This window comes from Epinephelus lanceolatus, chromosome 10 (assembly GCF_041903045.1).
Source record: "Epinephelus lanceolatus isolate andai-2023 chromosome 10, ASM4190304v1, whole genome shotgun sequence".
NCBI lineage: Eukaryota > Metazoa > Chordata > Actinopteri > Perciformes > Serranidae > Epinephelus > Epinephelus lanceolatus.
In genome coordinates this window covers 31,383,887-31,403,938 of record NC_135743.1, presented here as the reverse complement: position 1 = coordinate 31,403,938, position 20,052 = coordinate 31,383,887, and the positions used below count along the sequence as shown (strand labels likewise).

Here is a 20,052-nt window from a genome sequence, read left to right as displayed (position 1 = left end):
ACTGGCTCAGTTGTACCAACAGAGACATGATGATGACTCACACTTGCTAAAAGTAAAAACCAAAACAGCAAATCAGTAAAGTCCCTGTTGAGTTGTATATGAATATAACTACTAACACAGTATAGGACAGTGTGTACACCTGCAGCAGGTCTGCATGCTCAGACAGCCTGAGAGCTCTCGCGCCCTGTTTGTCCACTCAGTAACGTAAGCTGACGTCACTCGCGCCCCTCTCGTCTGCGCAGCTGACCGCACACAGGACCACCACACTAACCGACAAAAGTTGGGATAAACTTTCACTACACTTTGTCTCAATTAGTCCAGTCTTCCAAATGTTTCTCTCTTTTCTGTTAGAAGCGGGCGTCGGTGGTTTTGGCTGATAGAAACAGTCGCTGGAAACTTTGCTGCTCTTTTTTTCCCCTTCTTCTTTCTCTGGGGTCAGTAACCTGTGAAGAGAGCAAAAAGGATTTACTGCAAACTGGGATTTATCTGTGCTGGCGTTTAAAGAGTATTGTCGCCTGTCTTCGAGGCTGAAGTGTTTTTGGGCCTTTTATTATTCTTTAAAGCGGACTAAAGAAAGATATTTGTCACTAACGGAGGCCAGTAATCCACCTGCTGCAAGAAAAGACAGGTGAGTCACTTGTTTCAGTCCTGTAGTTTCATGCTGACTCTGAAAAGACACTGTTAGCGAGCTAGCTGCTTAATTTAGTACCATTAAATGTTTAAAGTTTACCTGGCTCTAGGCTATGAACACTAGGTTTTTAGTAGCTGTTTGAAATTAAATATAAAGTAGCCAGTTTATATAATTTTATTTACGTCACCATTACAGTTTATCGTGCTGAACCTTTTTAATGCTCATTAATCTGTTAAGCCTGTTCAACCATCTCCATCTTAAGACCTCTGCAGTCTAACTTATATTGATTTTACAGGCGTTTAAAATATTGTTGCCTGTAAATTGCACTGCTTATTGATATACAATAGGAGTTAAAGTTTTATATAGCTTTTATAGATACACTTTAACTCCCTATAATAATGCCTCTGTGACCATTTGCTCCCAGTGGTGTCATACATGTATGTCTGTGACCTCCTGTTTGGAGGACAGTGAATACTGTTACTACAAAAATAATTTATTACATAGACTTAATACAATTGTGTTTTCACTGTAAGTTTCTTTATCTCAGAAATATTACATTACACTATGAGAGCTTGTTAGTAGATGTGGTGATCTGGATGGGTGGGTCTTTGTGTGTGTGTGTGTGTCTGTGTGTGTGTGTGTGTGAATTAACGAAACACAAAGCGAAAACAACTGCTTTGAAACAAACCTGTGATGTAACCTGTTTGTACTTCAGAGCATATCGATCAAAAATTTAAGCAATATTATTTGTTATAGTGAGTATGTGTAGTATTATGAATTAGTGTTATAGTATGTAGCAGACCTAAACTTAATAACTTTTCAAGCTTTATATTTTATAAGTCTGTCTAACTCAGGGATATGAATCACCAGAGGCCCCACAATATGGATATGATACTCTCATGATACTCAAGTCACGATACAATATTATCGCAGTATCGAGTATTGCGATACCATATATTGCGATATATTGCAATATATTATCTTTTTTTAAATGCAAATTGTCTGCAAAGGAAAATTTTATCAACATATTTTTATCAAATAGCATTAGGTTTTCAGTCTGTTCATCTCACTTCAAAAGCTTGGTTTGCATTTGCAATATTAATACTTTTTGTAACTAGAAATTAGTACTTGATGTCCGTGTATTGATACAGTATCCTCATGCAAAATATTGTGATCTCTCTCCCCCCCCCCCCCCCCCCCCACCCCCCCACCCCTATCTGGTTAGCTTTTTGACAGATGTTTATTGAAACAAATGTACATTTTACCTCCAATATTGTGTTTGTTTTTCACTTAAGATCCTCAATATTATATTACCAGGCAAAAGTGACTGCCAAGGGCTCAGACCACCTGCCCTGAGGAGTCAAGGAGACTAGGAGGAAGGGAAGAAAGGAAGGAAGGAAGGAAGGAAGGAAAGAGATACATCGTTCTCTATTGTTGCTGTCTGCTTCCTACTGTATCCAGATGTATGCTGAGAAAGTTGTGACAGAGGGGAAGATGGGTGAGTGCACATGTTACATACACTGTTGTTCTTGTGCTCATTCTTCACCCCTCTTCTACACACACACACACACACATGTACACACACACACACACACACACACAGATTAAAATGCTGTGCTGGTCATGCTGCAGCTCATGTTGCCTGTTTTCTGTATTTGGGACCAGACATCAGTCCACTTGACAGTTAACCATTAACTGGTTTGTTCAGAGCTGACTGGCTGTCTCTCTCCGATGATCTCTGGCTGTATTTTTGAAGTTTGTCTTTCAGCTTGGAAAACATATGAGTGGATTGGTTAACATATTTGTTTCATCCAATAAGATTTCCAACCCAGTTACACAATGTTGATAACTGGGACTGTGCTTTAACCAAATTACATGTACTTGCAGCAAATAGATTCAGAGGGGGAGGGGGTCACATCTCACTTAATATTCACAACATTTAGAACATTTGCATTTGCCCCTCACCCCCACATGACAGCAGCAGAGGACTTCTAGTTTGACAAATTTGAAGACATTTACACCATAAATTGATGCAGAAAAGGCTCAAATCGATGCATTACATTTAACAGAATGCAGGAAATTAAGTCTCTGATGCTCAGTTTTTTTCTGCCTGAAGACCCTGTGTCCCCCCAAAAATGTTGAAATGAAACCTATGCCCTTGCTGGCAGTCATAAACAAACTCACTGTACCAACGCTGCTGTCAATATGAAGCTCTCCTACCTCCAGCAAACACATCGCCATTAGTAAACACCACATTTAAAAGGAAACCAGAGAATCCACATCTGTCCTGTTACGTTGCATGAGCTATAATGCTGTGTTGGAGGTGTTGGACAGATATGCAGCCTTATGGCTCCTAATGACTTTACTGCGAATTATTATATGATGCTGTTATGGAAGTAAAGATAAGATTACTTGCTCTATTTTACTGTTGCTAGAAAGCACTCCTGTCAGTGTGAACTGTGTAACTCAAATGCTGGCCACTTTATAGAGACAATAAATTCACCTTTTATATGTTTTTACCCATAACCCCGCCAGACAACAGCACACCTACCTTACGTTGGGACAAGTTGAGTGCCAGTACGATGAAGCCAGTAGTCTCCCATCAAGTTTTAGTTGAAGACTGACATCATCTCTTTGTCTTCTGCTGTTGTCATTAACAGGTTTTCTTGGTGTCCTTGCTGTGCTGTAACTTACGCTCTGTGTCTGTACATGTTCAGCTTAACGTTTGGTTTTGTAGTTTCTGACTGAAGGGAGTTCACCCAGATGCAATGAATTAGGCGGCGTCTTGGTGTGTGTAATTACAAGAGAAACACAGTCTCGCCAAGGAGGGGCACATATGGTGTGGCTTATTTTGTGTGAGTCTGTGCTCAGATTAGGTGGGACATCATCTGTTTTCAGAAACAAGCTGTGTTTACCTTAAGCGTGACACACATGTGAGCACGTACAGAGACGGATATGCATGATCACACATAAACAGTCCCATCACACAGGGCAGGGTGTATTTCTAATCTAACTAATATTTACGGCACAGTATGGTTGTGTTTATTTTTACTTTTCTGCCATGACAACCACTACAAGTATGAGTCAGAGCTGCTGTTTTGTCTTCATCTCTGTGTGTGCGAGGTTTTCCTCTGCTTTTATACTGTTATCTTTGCTTTACACCACTCTTACCACATTGAGATTCACATCAGTCTACTCAGGAAGGAAAGATTCTTGAGTATTCAGTTTGAAGTCCTTTTAACTCCTTTTCGTATTCAAAGTCTGAAAATCTGATTGTCCTGGTTTGACACTAATTTCCTACAGTCCAAATGTCAGTGCCTTTAAGAGGACAAAGGATCATTCACCAGATGCTGACTATGCAGTGAGGTGTGGAGTGGGTCAAGAGACCTGATAGACATAAACCTAATATGTAAAACAACAAAACATGGTACATGCACATCGGCTTCTGTTTTCAAGGTCAAAAATTAACTTTCATGACAAATTTTTAGCACAAACAAGAGGCCATAAAAGTGATATTAATGAAATTAAAGCAGTTACTTGCTTGCATGTCAGACCCATCTTCATGACAACAGGGCAAACTGTGAAAAAAAGCTTAAAATCATCATGGCGTCAACAACAATCAACAACAATTACTCCTGGATAGACAACCGGTCATTAATTTAATTGTGGCGATATGTGAAATCAGCAGACTTTTACTGCGTTTACTTCTTTAGTCAATTTCAGCCATAACTGTAAGATATATAGTAAAACATGGTGGTCTTACCTATCTGAGGTTTCTGCTGTGCTAATTTTATGTACTGTGCTGCTTTGCTAGTGTCTTTGATAAACCAAATTTTAGCCACCCCCAAAAAAGAAATATCAGTTTAAGTGAATGCTATATTGTTATTTTCGCCGCTGTACCCTACAAACTAACCAATCGAGGTAGACCAAGTTGACCAGGTAGACCAGCAACTTCATTTGTTAATTCATTTTCTGTGTCCGCTTATCCTTTTAGGGGGTTGCGAGGGGGCTGGAGCCTATCCCAGCAGACACTGGGTGGGAGGTGGGGTACACCCTGGACAGGTCACCAGACTATCACAGGGCTGACACATAGAGACAGACAACTGTTCACATTCACAGCCAATTTAGAGTCACCAATCAACCTGCATGTCTTTGGACTGTGGGAGGATGCTAGAGTACCCAGAGAAAACCCACCCTGAAATGGGGAGAACAAGCTTCACACGGAGGAGCTCCCCCACCCCAGGGTTCGAATCCCCCTCCCCAGGTTAGAACCAGGAACCCTCTTGATGTGAGACAGCAATGTTAACCACTGTACCAATGCACCACCCCAACTCCAACTCCTGTGCTTTGCGAAGAAAAATTACTGCTTTTGTCATTGGAGTTTGGTGGCTGAGAGAGAATGGCGTCAGTTCTCTGTGGGAAAGGGCTGTCTGATGGTAAGGTAAAGCGGTGAAAATCTTTAAAATGTAGCACATACCCTTAACTGATGTTGGTTTTTTCAGGTGGGCCTTTTTGTAGGTGGCCAAAAATGGACCACCTGAGGCAGTGTTTAGTCAGTGCTGTTTCGATTTATCTACGTGACACAGAACGTTTTTACCCAGAAGTTACTGTAAACAAACATTGTGATTCGGTTTTACAGACCTTGAGTTTGGATTGATTTGTCTGATAAACCTATATGACCAACACTGAAAAAGAAGAGTGCCAGAGGGTTCACCACAGGGAAATAGACTTCTACTGCTTCTAGCCATGACTTCTGAGAAACCCTTTTCTGTTTATAAGTTTTTCAAAGACAAACAGTTACAATTTGTCAGTAGCATTTTTGAAACTTCTGAAACTAAAAAGCTTTCATATGAGAAAAATACCATATGATGTGTTATTTCTTTTGTATCTTAAATTACAGATTAACTTATCATTTAGTAGAAAACTTGGCTGATTTATCCAACAAAGGGATTGTTTTGCGTAATGTGGAATGTGTTGTCTGTGCATTTTGTGCATTTTTTCTCTCAATGTTGGTGAGGGGAGGAAGTGTCCACATATCTCATCTGGTACACAGCTGCTTTGCTTCACCCAACAGTGTGTTGCTAGAGGGGGAGGGCGTGATGCGTGCAAAGTTAAGGGTATCCCTCCCAACATCCCAGTGAGTGAGTCATGACACAGTGAACCTTTTCCATCCTACTGTTTCTGTCTGGTCATGTGACTCATGGTTGAGGACAGAAATAACCCAGAATAAAATGTATGTATATACAGTGTGTTTGTGTGGATGGACCAGAAACAGAACGTGATGACTAATTCGTACCTCTCGTGCCAACATTATTTACCACCTTAGCAACAAACCATAACAACAGACTACCCAGTCACGCTGTGGAAGCCCTAAATGTTCACCACAGGTTGTGAAATATTCCTGGTGGACAACAAAAACAGTGATGTATTGTGTACCGTATTATATACCATCTGTTGAAAATGCATATTTTACTGTGCATAAATTGAGCATAAGTAAGTTTGTTGTTTACAATTTTGAAGAAAGTATAAGTGTTTCTCAGTTGATCACATCTTTTGGTCAAGTTGTCAAATTGCTATTGGTTTTTAAATGAATAGGCTGTAAGAAAACATGACTATTTGTGTTTCCAAAAGCCAAAGATGATGTCCTCCAATGTATTGTTTTGTCCACAACTCAAAGACATTCAGTTTACTGTCAGAGAGATGTACAGAAAACCAGAAAATATTCACAATCACGAAGCTGGAATCAATTATCATATTAGTTAGCAATTAATCTAATAGTTGACAACTCATTGATTTATTAATTTATCACAGCAGCTCTATTGTAGATAGAGTAATGTTGCCATCAACTAACTAGTATAACATTCCATCAATACTTACTTCAGCAATGGAGTGATGTTGTACTGTATATCGTCATGTCTGTGATTCGGTCATAGGCACGAGGCCGCAGGCCGTAACTTTGTCCAGTTGGGCTGATGAAACGTTGGCAAACCTGGATGTTGGCACAGCCGAATTCAGCTTCTACTCTATCTCATCCGCATCAGTAATAATAATATCCACCTTCTTGGTGTAATGCTATAGTGTCAGTTTGCGTCAATGTAGCGGGTGTGACAGTTGGTTAATTAACAATTGTATTTATATTTATAACACCTGTGAGCGGAGTGATTTTACTGTTACATGTCCAAGTGATGTACTTTATATCAGCACTCATGGAATGCCTCTCGTCCAATCAAATTACTCGGTCAGAACTAACTGTTGTATAAAATACAATAACACACTCACTGTCCAATCCAGTTTCACAATTCTGACTTGCATTGGTGAACCCTGTTTTAATCTTAAAACATAATGCGAAAGCTCTACAGTATTCATGTTATTATAATACAGCTTATTTGACAACATTCAGTGAACTGCACTCACAACTGTCTACCAACTTTTACTATTGCAGTACTCACCTTCACATAATACCAGAGTGATTTCAGAAGAACCCTGACTCATGACACACACATGCAGACACGCATACACACGGTAGAGGGTGGTCTCAGGTAGAGGTGGACACAATAGAGTGCTTGTTCTGCCCTGCAATTTAATTGGGAAGAGTGCTGTGTTAGGGGGAAGAGATCAGGAAAGAAAGAAGAAGAACAGAGTCTGTGAACAAGGGTGGTGGGCAGCACTAGTGTAGGTGTGTATGTGCTGGACTTGAGGAAATGTTGGGGTATTTCCTGGAAAACACAATCTGAAAGAATGAACAGGAGCCTGGGATGTCCCTCAGATAACATGTCCATTGGCATTTATCAGATACTCATTGTCTTCACTCCTTTTTCTCGCTCACATTTTTCTGCTTCAGTTCTCCTTGTCGCTCTCTGACCTTTGGGTCAGTTATAAATCACATTTTTTTTTCAATCCAAGAAACAATAACATCATTATCATGCTGACTGAATGTTTGCAAGTCTGAGGAAGTAAGGGGGAAAGGAGGACAGGTACCGAAGAGGAGGAGGAGCAGACAGGAGGCACAAAGAGGGGGGAAGAGGAAGAAGAGAGATGGGTACAGAGGCAGATGCAGACAAGGTGCAGGTAGAGTTGGCCAGGGGGAGGTTGCAGTGTAGAGAGAGGGAGCAGATGTGAGGAGATAGCTTAGAAGGAGGTTAGGGTCAGTGGATTAGTAGGTCTACACAGCTATCCTGTTTCTTGATAACAACATAGAAATTCGGCAACAGTGGGACCAAACAGTGTATGTGGTCCTCTACAACACTGGTTCCTTGTCATTCCTGTAGTTGTTTACTTTCACAGCTTGGGACACAAGACTCAGGAGTCTACACATAAACAAAGAAAACTAACTTTGAGTTGATAACTGTTAGTGCCTCATAGGGATATCAGTTTCAGGTAATTATGCTTTTGACAGCCCTTAACCCATTAACCAGTAACTAACTGCATAATTTTGAAGAAAAAACAATGACATGAAATACAAGAGTTGCCAGTGCTCAACATTAACGCTTGCACATGGTACGTAAACTCTGTCTTCTGGCAGGTGGAACGCCTCATGCAGTTGTCTGATCACGCAATGAAAAATAAATGTCACATAAGTTGAAACATTATCTGAAAATAAACTGAGTACGTTATCACTGAAGTGGAGCTTTTCCACCTGAGCTTCATGTACAAGTCTGTCTCACCACTGAGTGTTGTTGAGCAGGACTGATGAGAACACACTTTAGACACTTTAGAAATTAACTCTGAAGTTAACAATGTCATCCACGACATAACCTTATAACATTAAATATCTCTGGAAGGCTGCATGCAAGAGAGACTTTTTTTAGCCCAGAAGCTATTGCTAACTGTTGTGCCGTTTCAGTGATTACATCCCTTTCAGAAGCTTTGTAATTCATCTTTGAACTGCGGTGTCTTTGTAAAATATGTCCATAAAGTTAAATCCGATACTGAATGTCCTCTGTGATTATTAATCCGTTTTTTTGTGTCGAACACAGTTATTGTTGCTGTCCATGATGCCTTTGTTGATCCAATCAGAGGCTGTGTTTATGTCTGACTGTAGCTATTGGTAGAGTATAAGGCAAGTAGCTGAGATGTGCTGGGTTGTGGCAGTCAACTCCCAGAGGTTGCAAGTGGGCTCTCTCAAGCAATTAGTGGAGTGTGTGTTTGCGTGTGTTAACAAATTAACCTAAAGACTCACATGCATGACTTGTTAAATGTTGACCAAGCCCAGCATTGCTGTGCCCCCTTTAAAGAGGAAATTAAAAATACCTCTTCACTAACTGATGTGGGTACTATCCTGAAAAACTGTCCAGGAGCACAAAACAACTTTCCTTTGTACATTTACATATGATTTCTTTCCTTCAACTGTTTTTAAAGAAAATAAGATTGAGAGCATGTCGGAGGTAGGCCTTGGCAGGAAGGAAACTTGGCATGTAGAGTGTTTTCTTTGATTAGAAAGGAAGACTCATATACTTACAGTATCTCCAGTTGTTTCCTGGCACGTTGATGGAAAGTATTACTATTACACTCCTGAGTGTCTCATGCAGTGTAATAAACATAAAGTCCACTTACTTCCATAGCAGCTCAGTTTTCCTGCTCTTTTATAACAAAAATATCAAACACAGACTTTACAGTCAATAGCTAATATTAATGTACATAACCTAAGGTTACGTTTGTCCTTTCAGCAGGGACACCATATTTTTTTCCTTCAGCTTCCATAGCTCAGGGGCCTGGTGTTGTGCATGCTTGCTTACCGTCACACTGTGATGGCTTACTTGAATACTTATACAGTATTTAATGCAGCCATGTTATTAGCAACACCTTTGTTATTCCTGACAAGTCAAAATGTCTGCTGTGAAAAAAGGTAAAGTCTCCTGTAAGTTGCACCTGTTAGGCTAAAAAAACGTACTTACTGGTGATGACACATAAATCTAATAGCTTTACCCAGCTTCAGCAGCCAACATAAATGTATGGATGTCAGTTAACTTCCTGAATGAAGACAAGACTGATATCATAATATTTGGAGCAAAAGCCCAGAGAGAACAACTGTCTCTACACCTTCAGTCATTAGCTCTCCATACCACGGAGCAGGTCTAAACCTTGGGGTTATCTTGCACTCTGACCTCAGCTTTGAATCGCACATTAGATATGTTATTTCTCAGGCTGTCACGGAAAAACGTACGCATTGTTACCTTTGTTACCTCTAGGCTTGACTATTGTAATGCTGCCTTTTTTGGTCTACCCAAAAGAGCTGAGACAGAGAACACATATAACTCCTATTCTTGAGTCACTGCATTGGCTGCCTATCAGATTAAGAATTGATTTTAAGATTAGTTTTCGGTAGTTTTGAAATCACCAAATGGCCTGGCACCAGCTTATCTCTCAGACATGTTTCTTAGATATGTGCCTGCCTAGTAGGTCTCTCAGTTCCTCTACTGCTAGCATGCTGGTTGTCCCTAGGATTTCAACAAAAATTCATGGGGAATCAGTGTTTAGCCACTGCTGCTCAAGTCTACTTGAGCATCTTCAAAAGAAACCTTAAGACATGCTTTTAGCGTGGCTTTAACATAATGGTACATTTATTGCCCCTGTTTTTAAATCTTGTCCTTGGCATTTTCTACTTTTATTTGTAAGAATTTGTTCTTTTAAATGTTATTTATTTTAAATATTTTATCACTTATTGTTGTAATGTCAAGATATTCACTTACAATTCTCTTTTTGAAAGGGCTGTCTGATGGCAAGATAAAGTGGTTAAAATCTTTTGAATACAGCACATACACTTTGGGCTGCATGATTGTATGGAAGATACTATATTAATAAAGTGTAGTTTGATTTGATTAGATTTGTTTTAATTTGATAAGCAGAAGTGTAATAAGCCATAATTATTGACAAACATCTGTGTGGGTGTGCAGGACCTTTAAAGTGGAATGTTCATCAATATAATGAGCTCGATCTGTGACAAGGCAGAATGACTTCTGTGAAAAAGGCCTATTGGGTTTTTTTTCCCATTAATATAGCACGGTGGTTAGTGGCCACATGAAGTTTTTATTAAGAGTCACAAAGATTAAAGCAACAGATTGATGTGTGTGTCTGTGTCAAGAAATGTAACCTAGCCTCCTGCTTTTGTCTGCACTGTTGCTCTAACTGCCGCTGCTGCTGCTGCTGCTGCTGCTGCTGATGATGATGATGATGACCGTTTGTGCAAATGGTTGTTAATGGGAAGTGAAATGAGTTGAGCTGTGTTTAATGATAAGATATGTGCCTGGCAGGCTGACAGCTCACATGAAGAGAGGATCTTTGTGTATTCAATAATATTTGCTTTTTTATTTCATAATATGTCTGCACTGAAAATGTGTATTAACTCTAAGTTGTGGGTCAGATTGATAAACTGTGCTCAGAGCAGCAACAGGGGCAGAGAGGGACATGCTGAGAGCAACAGCCGCATGCATGTGCGCACACATATTGTATGTGCACGCGGGGCAGACTTGGCACTATATCCTAGTTTAAAAGTTTGTTCTTGCTTTGTGGAGAAATGCTAGACTTTAGACTATTGATTGAAACAGTGTCATTTGTACTTTTCATTCTGTGCCAGGAAATGTGCAGCATGCCCCTTCACGTGGGACAGTGAGCTGATACCAGTCATTTTGCTGATGTTTGTTGTAGGGTGGCTTAGTTATCCAAAAAAGAGCCCAGATTAAATACTAGTCTCAACTTCTGCCATGTATTATTTTGTCAAATATTTGTACGTACATATATTTGTCAGCAGCAACACAGTTAACTTTAGTTTACTGTTATACTATTTGTTGTTTTGATTTCATCACCTAAGTCTTCTTCAGCCACCTGTGTTTGCTGCATGTGCATAATATGGCAGTTCATGTTTGTGTCTCTGTTTATATATACTGTCAAATAAGTGTATGTACATTCATGTATATGTGTGTGTGACTGCAGGGAACAGGGGAATCTCCCTGACCTGTGTGTTGACCCCCTGCCGTGTGATTGGGGTATGTGTGACACTGATGACCTTGGGAGCCATTGGAGCAGCTGTCTGGGCCGTAGGTCAGACCACATGCTTTTACTCATACACACTTACATACACATATTTTCACCGAACATATGATTTGTAGATTATATTGTGTAGTGCTCACGATCAAAAATCTGATGATCAGTCTTTCATTATTTGTTAGTGACTGCTGTTTTTGTCACCCTTCTGTAGTTTCATACTGCACAATGGAGGAAGACACAGGACTGTATGATGGTGAGTCAAAGAGGACAGGGTGATGGTTTCACATTCATGGGTTTCTATTTACCAGTCTTTTACCAGATTTTAGGCACAGCTATACTTAACATTAGATATCACAGGGACACATTTGTAGTCTTAATGTCTACAGAGGAGCTGTAACTTCTGATTATTATATTAAGAAAAATGCTACCTGAACTTGAATTACATATCTTTTTTATTTCCACAAGGGGGAAACAGTATGTGCTTGGTCCTGTTGGTTTGTTCGCAGAAATAAAACACTAAGTTTAACATAGACATTGAAATTTTTGTAAAGCACTTTGCATGAAAAATGCTATAAAACAAAGTTTTATTATTATTCCTATGGTATAATAAGATAATCAAGATGAAGCGACTACTATGCCGCATTTGATTTGTTTTTGTCTTGTAATAAATCCAGCTCAGCCTTGTCTTTACAGCGGTGTGCTTACTGTTGCCAACTTACCTACTTTCTTACTACATTTAGCAACTTTTCTTCTCACAGTAACTTTATTTCTAAAAAGAGACTAGCAACAAATTCAGCGACCATCAGGGGAAAAGCTAGGAATATATTCCAATATATTGTTTTCTAATTCATTCATGCATGCTGCTCAGAGTAAGAGCAGTCCACAGCTCTTTTGCCAACAGCTCAGGGTGTCTCCAAGTCAAGTCTTGCAGTATGTTTATTTTTGTATAGGCCTATTTTTGATATTATTTCTCTCTTTTTTTATATAATTTTTTTTCAATCAAATTATATTTAAAGTTCAACAAAATCCAAAAAGAGAAGTTCATTTTTAATGTGCAATAAATGCATTATTTTTCCAGATTCAGTGAGTTATTGTGATTAATAATTGTGATCTCAATATTGACCAAAATAATCTTGATAACATTTTTTGCAACAACAGAGCAGCCCTATGCTGTAGTTACCTGAGTGAAAAACAAATATAAGACAATTACATTTTTAAAAAGGTTCTACAGTAGCTAAAAACAAAAGTAGCTTCGCTGCCAATCAAAACAGACTCAGCTCAGAGGTTTAATGCACAAACAGGCAAGGGGAAGATATGTTTGTGTGCCACATGTTGCTGAACAGGAGCAGGATAGAAGCAGGTAAATATCTCTGGGCTCATTAAAAATAACATCAATCATCATCACAGTGAGAAAATGAAAATATACATTACAGATAAGCAGAAGTGCATGCTATTGTATTGTATCCAGCTTGTTTTAAAAGTATCCCTATGTCATTCCCTGCAGTCCAGGTAAATTCTGCTGACCAGCGTCTCCGGGTATTTGACTCGACCCACAAGAGGTGGCGCCAGGTGTGTTCCTCCCCAGCCAATGAGCTGCTAGCTAGCATAAGCTGTGAAGAAGTTGGCTTTATCAGGTGAGATATTTTTACAGTTATATCTTGGTGTTTTTGTGCATTGTGTGATACAGGACTGAGGTGTGTGTGTTTGTTTTAGTGTGGTGAATTACTCAGTGACATCTGTGCCAGAGGCCAGTGGAGATGGCGGAGAGTTCTTCTGTGTCAGACAGCAGGAGCTCAGCTACAGCAAGAAAATCAAAGACTCATTGTTCCCATGGTAACAAACACCTGCCTGTTTGATCCTGCACCTGTCTCACAGCAGTCTAACCTTCAACCACACTGTCTTCTCTGTTGGTCTTGCTGCCTTTTCTTTCACTCATCTACTCGGTTAACACAGAGAGCACTGCTGTTTGGATGGTTTCTTTTCCTCTGTCAGGCTGTTACTAACTTTGTCTGTCTTTGTTTCAGTGACTGTGAGAGCAGGGAGGTTCTCACACTGTTGTGTCAAGGTAAGATGTAAGCTCAGATCTGCACTCCTTCTGTTTGACACACTGGCACACTTTATATTCAGATACCGTAGACCCACCGCTCATCTTTCAACACATGCTGGGCCATACACCTTGTTATATATGTTTCTTACTCTTCAGCCTGCCAGCGTGTCTGTCAGTGTTTCTGTCCATCTTTCTGCTTAACTAACATTCAAATGAAGATATACTATGCAGGATTTTCCTAAAAAAAAAAACAATGTATAGACTCATACAGAGGTAATCCCTCTCAGTCATCACTTATGACCCGCTAGAAGTGTGTGGGCCCTTTGTATGTTCCTCTTCTCTTCTGTCTCCGGGATGTTTATGGGTGTGTATCCCCCCAGTGCTCAGGTGAGGTTGTGGCTTTATGAAAAGGTAGTGACCAGGTGCCAGACTGTAAGCAGCAGGCATCCAAGACATACAGTGTTGAAAAACCAGAAACATAGCAAGGTGAAACACCAAACCAGAGAGAATCTGGGATTGTCTTAATTTTCACTGGCGAGTGTGTTTACAATCAGTGACCGACAGATTTGCATAGTACACCTTTAAACCCTGCTCAGACCAAAGATTCGCAACGAGACAAGTTGAAACTTGCAACGCTTCTTGTCACAAGCAATGCACCTGTCTGCAACGTTCTGAAAACCTGCCAGTTTACACCAGTGAGTCTATATAGTTTACTGTCTGTGGTTTACACCAATGCAACTAGACAAGACGGCTTAATGCCTCCACAGCAGCGACTCTGTATTTCAGTTCAAACTTTCAGCTTTTCAGGTAGAAATGGCTTCTGTCCGTTCACGCCACTGCAACTTTTTCCCTGCAACATTTGTAAACTGTTTTGTCTCACCGTGAATCTTTGGTCTGATCTGGTCTTTTTAGGTTTTTATGGCACTGGTTTTCTGTTCTTTCACTCACCCATTCTCATTCTTGCATACCCTGTCTTTCTCTGTTTCTATATATGTTTAAATCTTTCACCTACAGTTTACCAAGACAGGAAACTCTCTCTTCTGTCTCCTTGGCAGACTGTGGCAGGCGTAGTTTCGCAGCAGACCGCATAGTTGGAGGTGTGGATGCCAGGCAGGGCAGTTGGCCTTGGCAGGTCAGATTAGAGTATGATGGAGTTCATCAGTGTGGAGGAGCCATCATCTCAAACCGCTGGATTGTCTCAGCAGCTCACTGCTTTCGAGAGTGAGTAATCAAGCCTGGATTTTTACAGAAATCAGGTTTTGTTTTTAAGCATGTGGTAGACTAATTGGATTATTCTTTTTTTATTTCATGCTAGGCGGTATCGAACTGTCAATCGCTGGCGTGTGCTGCTGGGCTCCATCTATAGTAAACCAGTCAATGCCAACGTGGCGGAGGTGAACACCATTGTTTACCACAGCAGCTACCTGCCCTTTGTAGATGCTAGCATTGATGACAACAGCAGGGATATTGCTGTTCTGGCCCTCACCCACCCCCTCACTTTCAACGGTAGGTCGCACACAACGCCATACACAAATAATCACCTGATTATTTGATTAAATAATGACAGTGATTAGAGATGAGGACAAAGACATAGAGAGGACCAGGGGGACACAGAGAGTTAGTCATTATGGTCATTCGCCTCGTTTAGGTTTCCTGTTTCCAAGATTTGAGTCAGCAGGACAAAAGTTCTTTTATTCAACATAGTTATATATCAGCACTGAACAGGATGTAACCACCCCTATGTCCTGTGTCTGATGCTTTCTTATAAAGACTCCTCCAGTTAAATATTCACATGTTGATGATGAGACAGTTGCAGTTGTTAATAAAAGTGTTGTCCGTCTGTCAGTTATGTTACTGTCAGTGTTGATGCATGCCAGAGGATGAGGAGAAGTATAAGTGTGATTTACACAGGCATTATACTGTTGGTTTGAGAGAGAAAGAGGTTACAGTGTATGCCACAGCTCTGCACATTTTTAACAGTCCAGCAACTAAATCAAACTATATCAACATACTTAACGGGTTGTAGACAAATGACAAATATCTCAGTGCAGATACACTGTATTACCATTACATCTGTCCAAAAAAGAAAACAAAATGATGACGAGATAGAGACATAGAGGAAGAACACAGTGGCTCAAGTTTCTGAAAGGTAAGTGAAACTTGTTTCACAGTCATACTGAAAACAGTTTTTAGCTAAAGTTATTGTGTCCTATTATGCAACAGAAGACACTTGAAGAAGAAACTCTAAAAGGAATGTTTCAGTGTATCGTGTCTGACATCTAGTGTTTGGCCTTTGTAATTACAACCACAACATGAGGTCCACTGGAGTGAAAATAACACAAGCAAAGGATAGTCTAAGTCAAATGGCTCTCTGTACAATGCACTGTTTCAGTTTTGTTTATAGAGTAATAGAAAATCATGCGGTTAATAGCTTTAATCTCCTGTATTATTACTTTAAGTTACCTGTTTCATACATGTTTTGTTCATTAATTAACCCTTGACTTCGACAGCATGATTCAGTGAGACTTGATCTCTTTTATCCTGTGTACAGATGATAATAATTGAAAAGATATTACATAGAAATGGGAATAAGAACCTAGAAATATACTGAACTGACAAAAATCTACAGTTTCAGTTCATTATTACTGTATATGGTGTTGATGAATGGTGTTTCTTGGCCAGTGACTACTCCAGGCATCCATTTACAAAGACCAGGGCAGTCCACAATACAGAATTATGTCAGTTGAATCAGATTTGGTTGTTCAATATGTATTTTTGATGATTCGTTTCTTTTTTATTCCATATAGAGTTTGAGAGTTTGAATGGGGTTCAGCGGGATGTTGAGTGTGACAGCTGCAATCATGCAATGTAGTAAACTAACGCGCAAATGACAGATAGGATTTTTTTTTCTTCTTACCAACACTAGATATCAAACAAAAGCAAGAGACTGTATGGTAGTATGTTTCTGTGAGCTGTAAATTCACCACGTTCACCAAGATAACGTTATGTCAGAGCCTTACTGTGCAAAGTTTCTCCTCCTCTGGGCCACTACATCGTGTCCACTGTTGCCTCTACCAAAGAGCAGCGTAAAACTCAAGAGCGCTTACTGTGTAGCAAAATCTTGGGGCCAAAACGTCTCCCGAAGTACACTGCAAAGCTCACTGATAAGTGAACAACAAAGAAACAACTGCTCAACTTAAACAATCTCAGTTGACTGAGGGGCCTTCAAATGATGATTTGAATCTCCAACTTTCATGGGAAGACTGAATGCAAGGATATAATAAACTGGAACTTATTAATCTTAAGTGCTACTTAACATGTTTAGAGTATTTAAGTGTTTGAATCCCTGATTAGGGACCCTGTCCTGACAGGTGTTGCAATGGTTTGGATGACTGTGTGTTTGATGGTGAAGTATTACTATGTACACATGTCTACTAATATCTTAATACCTATGCTTGTGTCCTTGTGTATAGAATATATCCAGCCTATTTGCCTGCCAGCATATGGTCAAAGACTGATAGACGGACAGATGGGAACAGTGACAGGCTGGGGAAACGTAGATTACTATGGTGAGTCGGCATTTCACTACAGCTTTACAATGTTTTTTGATGTTGGATGACACTGTTTGCATCATGTTTTCGGTTTGTTCGTCCATTGGTCCGTCTGGCAGTTGGTGCCAAGTTTTTAATGTTTTTGTTATTTCTCACTCGCAGGTATTCAAGCAGAGGTTCTCCAGGAAGCAAACGTCCCCATCATCAGCGATGCTGTCTGTAATGCTCCTGATTACTACGACAATCAGATCACCACCAGCATGTTCTGTGCTGGTTATGAGAAAGGAGGCACTGATGCCTGCCAGGTCAGAGTGTGCCTGTGTGTATGCGTTCTGGTGTGTTTGGGTTTTTAATAAGTGAACTGCATTCTCTAATATGTTCTCATATGAAACTTTATTTAATTTGATGCTTGTTTTTCTGCATATAATCTGAATGCCTGTGTGTGCCCAATGCCTATACTGGGTTGACTGATATGTTATTGCATTCCTATTTACTTGAATTTCTGTTCATGCTTGCCTGAAATGGGTAGTTATAATGTGTGTGTGAACTGCTGTAATCATCTGTGGTTTCAGGGAGACAGCGGCGGTCCTTTTGTGGTAGAAGACTGCCTGTCAAAGACCAGGCGGTATCGTCTGGTGGGAGTGGTGAGCTGGGGAATAGGCTGTGCCATGGCCAAGAAACCTGGCGTCTACACCAGAGTGTCCCGATTTCTGCCCTGGATATCTACGGCCATGAGGGTGAGTGACTGGACACTTTATTCTATTATACCTGTGCTTCTAATACTAAATGAACTGACTGCCAAAAACTACAGAACAGAACCATAACTTGCTGGCATTAAGGCCATCTGTAAACCACTTACTAACAACACTCCCACACTTTCATATGCAAACACATGTGGCCTCATTCTCATGAACAAAAATATCATTTGGTGTGTTAAGCTGTAGTCTTTTAAACGTCAAAGCATTTCGCATCACAACATATTTATGTACAGCATTGAAAACAGAATGATCAGTAGAGGCAAAGCAAATTTTTCTTGATACACACACACACAAAACACGTAATTGCCAGATTAAGGAAACAAAATGTCTCAATAAAGTGTTGTACCATGACCAAATACACAAATGGTAATGCTCAGAGTAAGGATGTTTGAGTTGCATACAAAATTGGTGTTTTAGTCATCTACATCTATGTATTTTTTTTTTTTTGACATAACAGATGGGTGTTTACTCATTTCTGCTCTCATGTGTCCCTTGCAGAACTATCAGAGCTCACCAGGGCTTCACAAAATGGCCCGGACATGAGGCTCCTGCTCCCATGTTTCCACTTTTTCTACTCTTGGAAGACAATATTAAAAGACTCTGACGATGTCAACAAGGACTATTGGACGAGGGAATGAAATGTTGTGACGTTGCCCTCATATCACAGCTTCCAGATTCTCCTTCTTACCTAGATTTTTTTCTTCTCGAACTTTCCACATGTTAAATGTCCACCAACTGCATCCATGTTAATAGATACTCTGTATGTCTGCAGAGATAGACAGACGGAGCAAAGAGTCACAGAAGTTGACTAACTTTGTTGTTATGAAGTTAACTGCTGATAAAAGCCAAAAGTCAAATAATATTAGAATAATGATACTGGATTTAAGATAGCAGATTGATACAAAGCTACAGGTAAGAGGAAAAATGTGTATTTTGGATTTTGGAGTGAACTGTACCCTTAAAAATCCTAAATGTAATTACAAGGATTCAAACAATAAGAGACTTCCTCATGTAGAGGTTTTATCATGTTCTACATGAGTCACTTTCTTCAGTGACGGACTTCCTGCTGCCAGTGAGCACAGCAGGCCACAGTGAGTGCAGTGTAATAATGATCAGTAAAGATCTTATGCAAACTCAACTCTTTTAGTACTTTTACTTTGTGCAACTTGAAGATGAGGGCGGACAGACAGAAACAAGTAGAGATCTAAAATGTCAGTAATTTATAAGTGATGCTAATAGATAACTGAAACGTTCCCTGGTGAGCTTTATTTTGTAAAATCACAGTGCACATCAAACGTCACACGGTAAGCATCTCATTTTATAATTAAACTCTCACAACGTACTTGTATGATACATGTTATGTCTTTTTTTTATGCAGTAGCCTGACTGTTGTTTGAAAAATAATCATTCATGCAAGGTCTGTCTTCTTAAAATTCCCTCATGAACTGGTGAAGATGATGCATATATTGAAATCAGTATTTTGTCAATGTCTTGTAAATATTAGTCAGTGTCTTGTTTATGTAGATGTGTATTTGAGACATGGTACAGATGTTTTCATGATCCACAGATCTTAAAGCCAAGAGTGCAATAACAACCCAAGTCATGTTCTCAGAAAATGTTTCTTTTACTGCAGCATGTATTGATTACCAAATTTGAAATGCTAATGATGTCTCATCCTATTAACTAGCAGGACTGTTTATACTCAGCCATGACCACTGTATAGTATTATATACTAAAACTTCCCCTCTGTTCCCACAGTCATATTTAACATAAACCACAATAAACTATTTCAGCAGTATGCTAAGTTTGGGATCGTTACTTGCTCACTTGTATGGTTCAGATTACCGTTGTGTCTAGACACAAAGGGACAGCTATACATATTTATATAATCATTTGTCACTGTATTAAAGCTCTCAAGACTATACTGGACTGTAAAAGAGAAGGGTTTCGACCCAGTCTGCAAGTTATAAATTTTAAAGGGGCGCTGTACAAAATTGAGAGTGTTTAATTTAAGTGCACATGGTCCCCAGCATGGAGGTGGCTGAGCTGGCCAGCAGCTAACAGTGGTATCTCCACAAACAG

At 39.8% G+C, this 20,052-nt stretch overlaps 1 protein-coding gene across 2 annotated transcripts; it reads left to right on the top strand.

Annotated features, from left to right (window-relative positions):
• Nucleotides 1-46: 46 nt before the first annotated feature.
• Nucleotides 47-19,772, top strand: hpn (hepsin). Of its 2 annotated transcripts, none has more exons than XM_033641765.2 (13): nucleotides 47-628; nucleotides 1,949-2,129; nucleotides 11,561-11,668; nucleotides 11,826-11,867; nucleotides 13,119-13,248; nucleotides 13,328-13,447; nucleotides 13,639-13,679; nucleotides 14,717-14,882; nucleotides 14,977-15,167; nucleotides 17,135-17,230; nucleotides 17,375-17,517; nucleotides 17,785-17,949; nucleotides 18,469-19,772. In XM_033641765.2, exons 2-13 carry the CDS (start codon nucleotides 2,093-2,095, stop codon nucleotides 18,511-18,513), a joined length of 1,284 nt encoding a protein of 427 aa, XP_033497656.1. In that variant the 5' UTR covers nucleotides 47-628; nucleotides 1,949-2,092; the 3' UTR covers nucleotides 18,514-19,772. The 2 variants fall into 2 exon arrangements, with proteins under 2 accessions (XP_033497656.1, XP_033497657.1); XM_033641766.2 differs by having other exon boundaries at nucleotides 1,927-2,129.
• The last annotated feature ends 280 nt before the right edge of the window (nucleotides 19,773-20,052 follow it).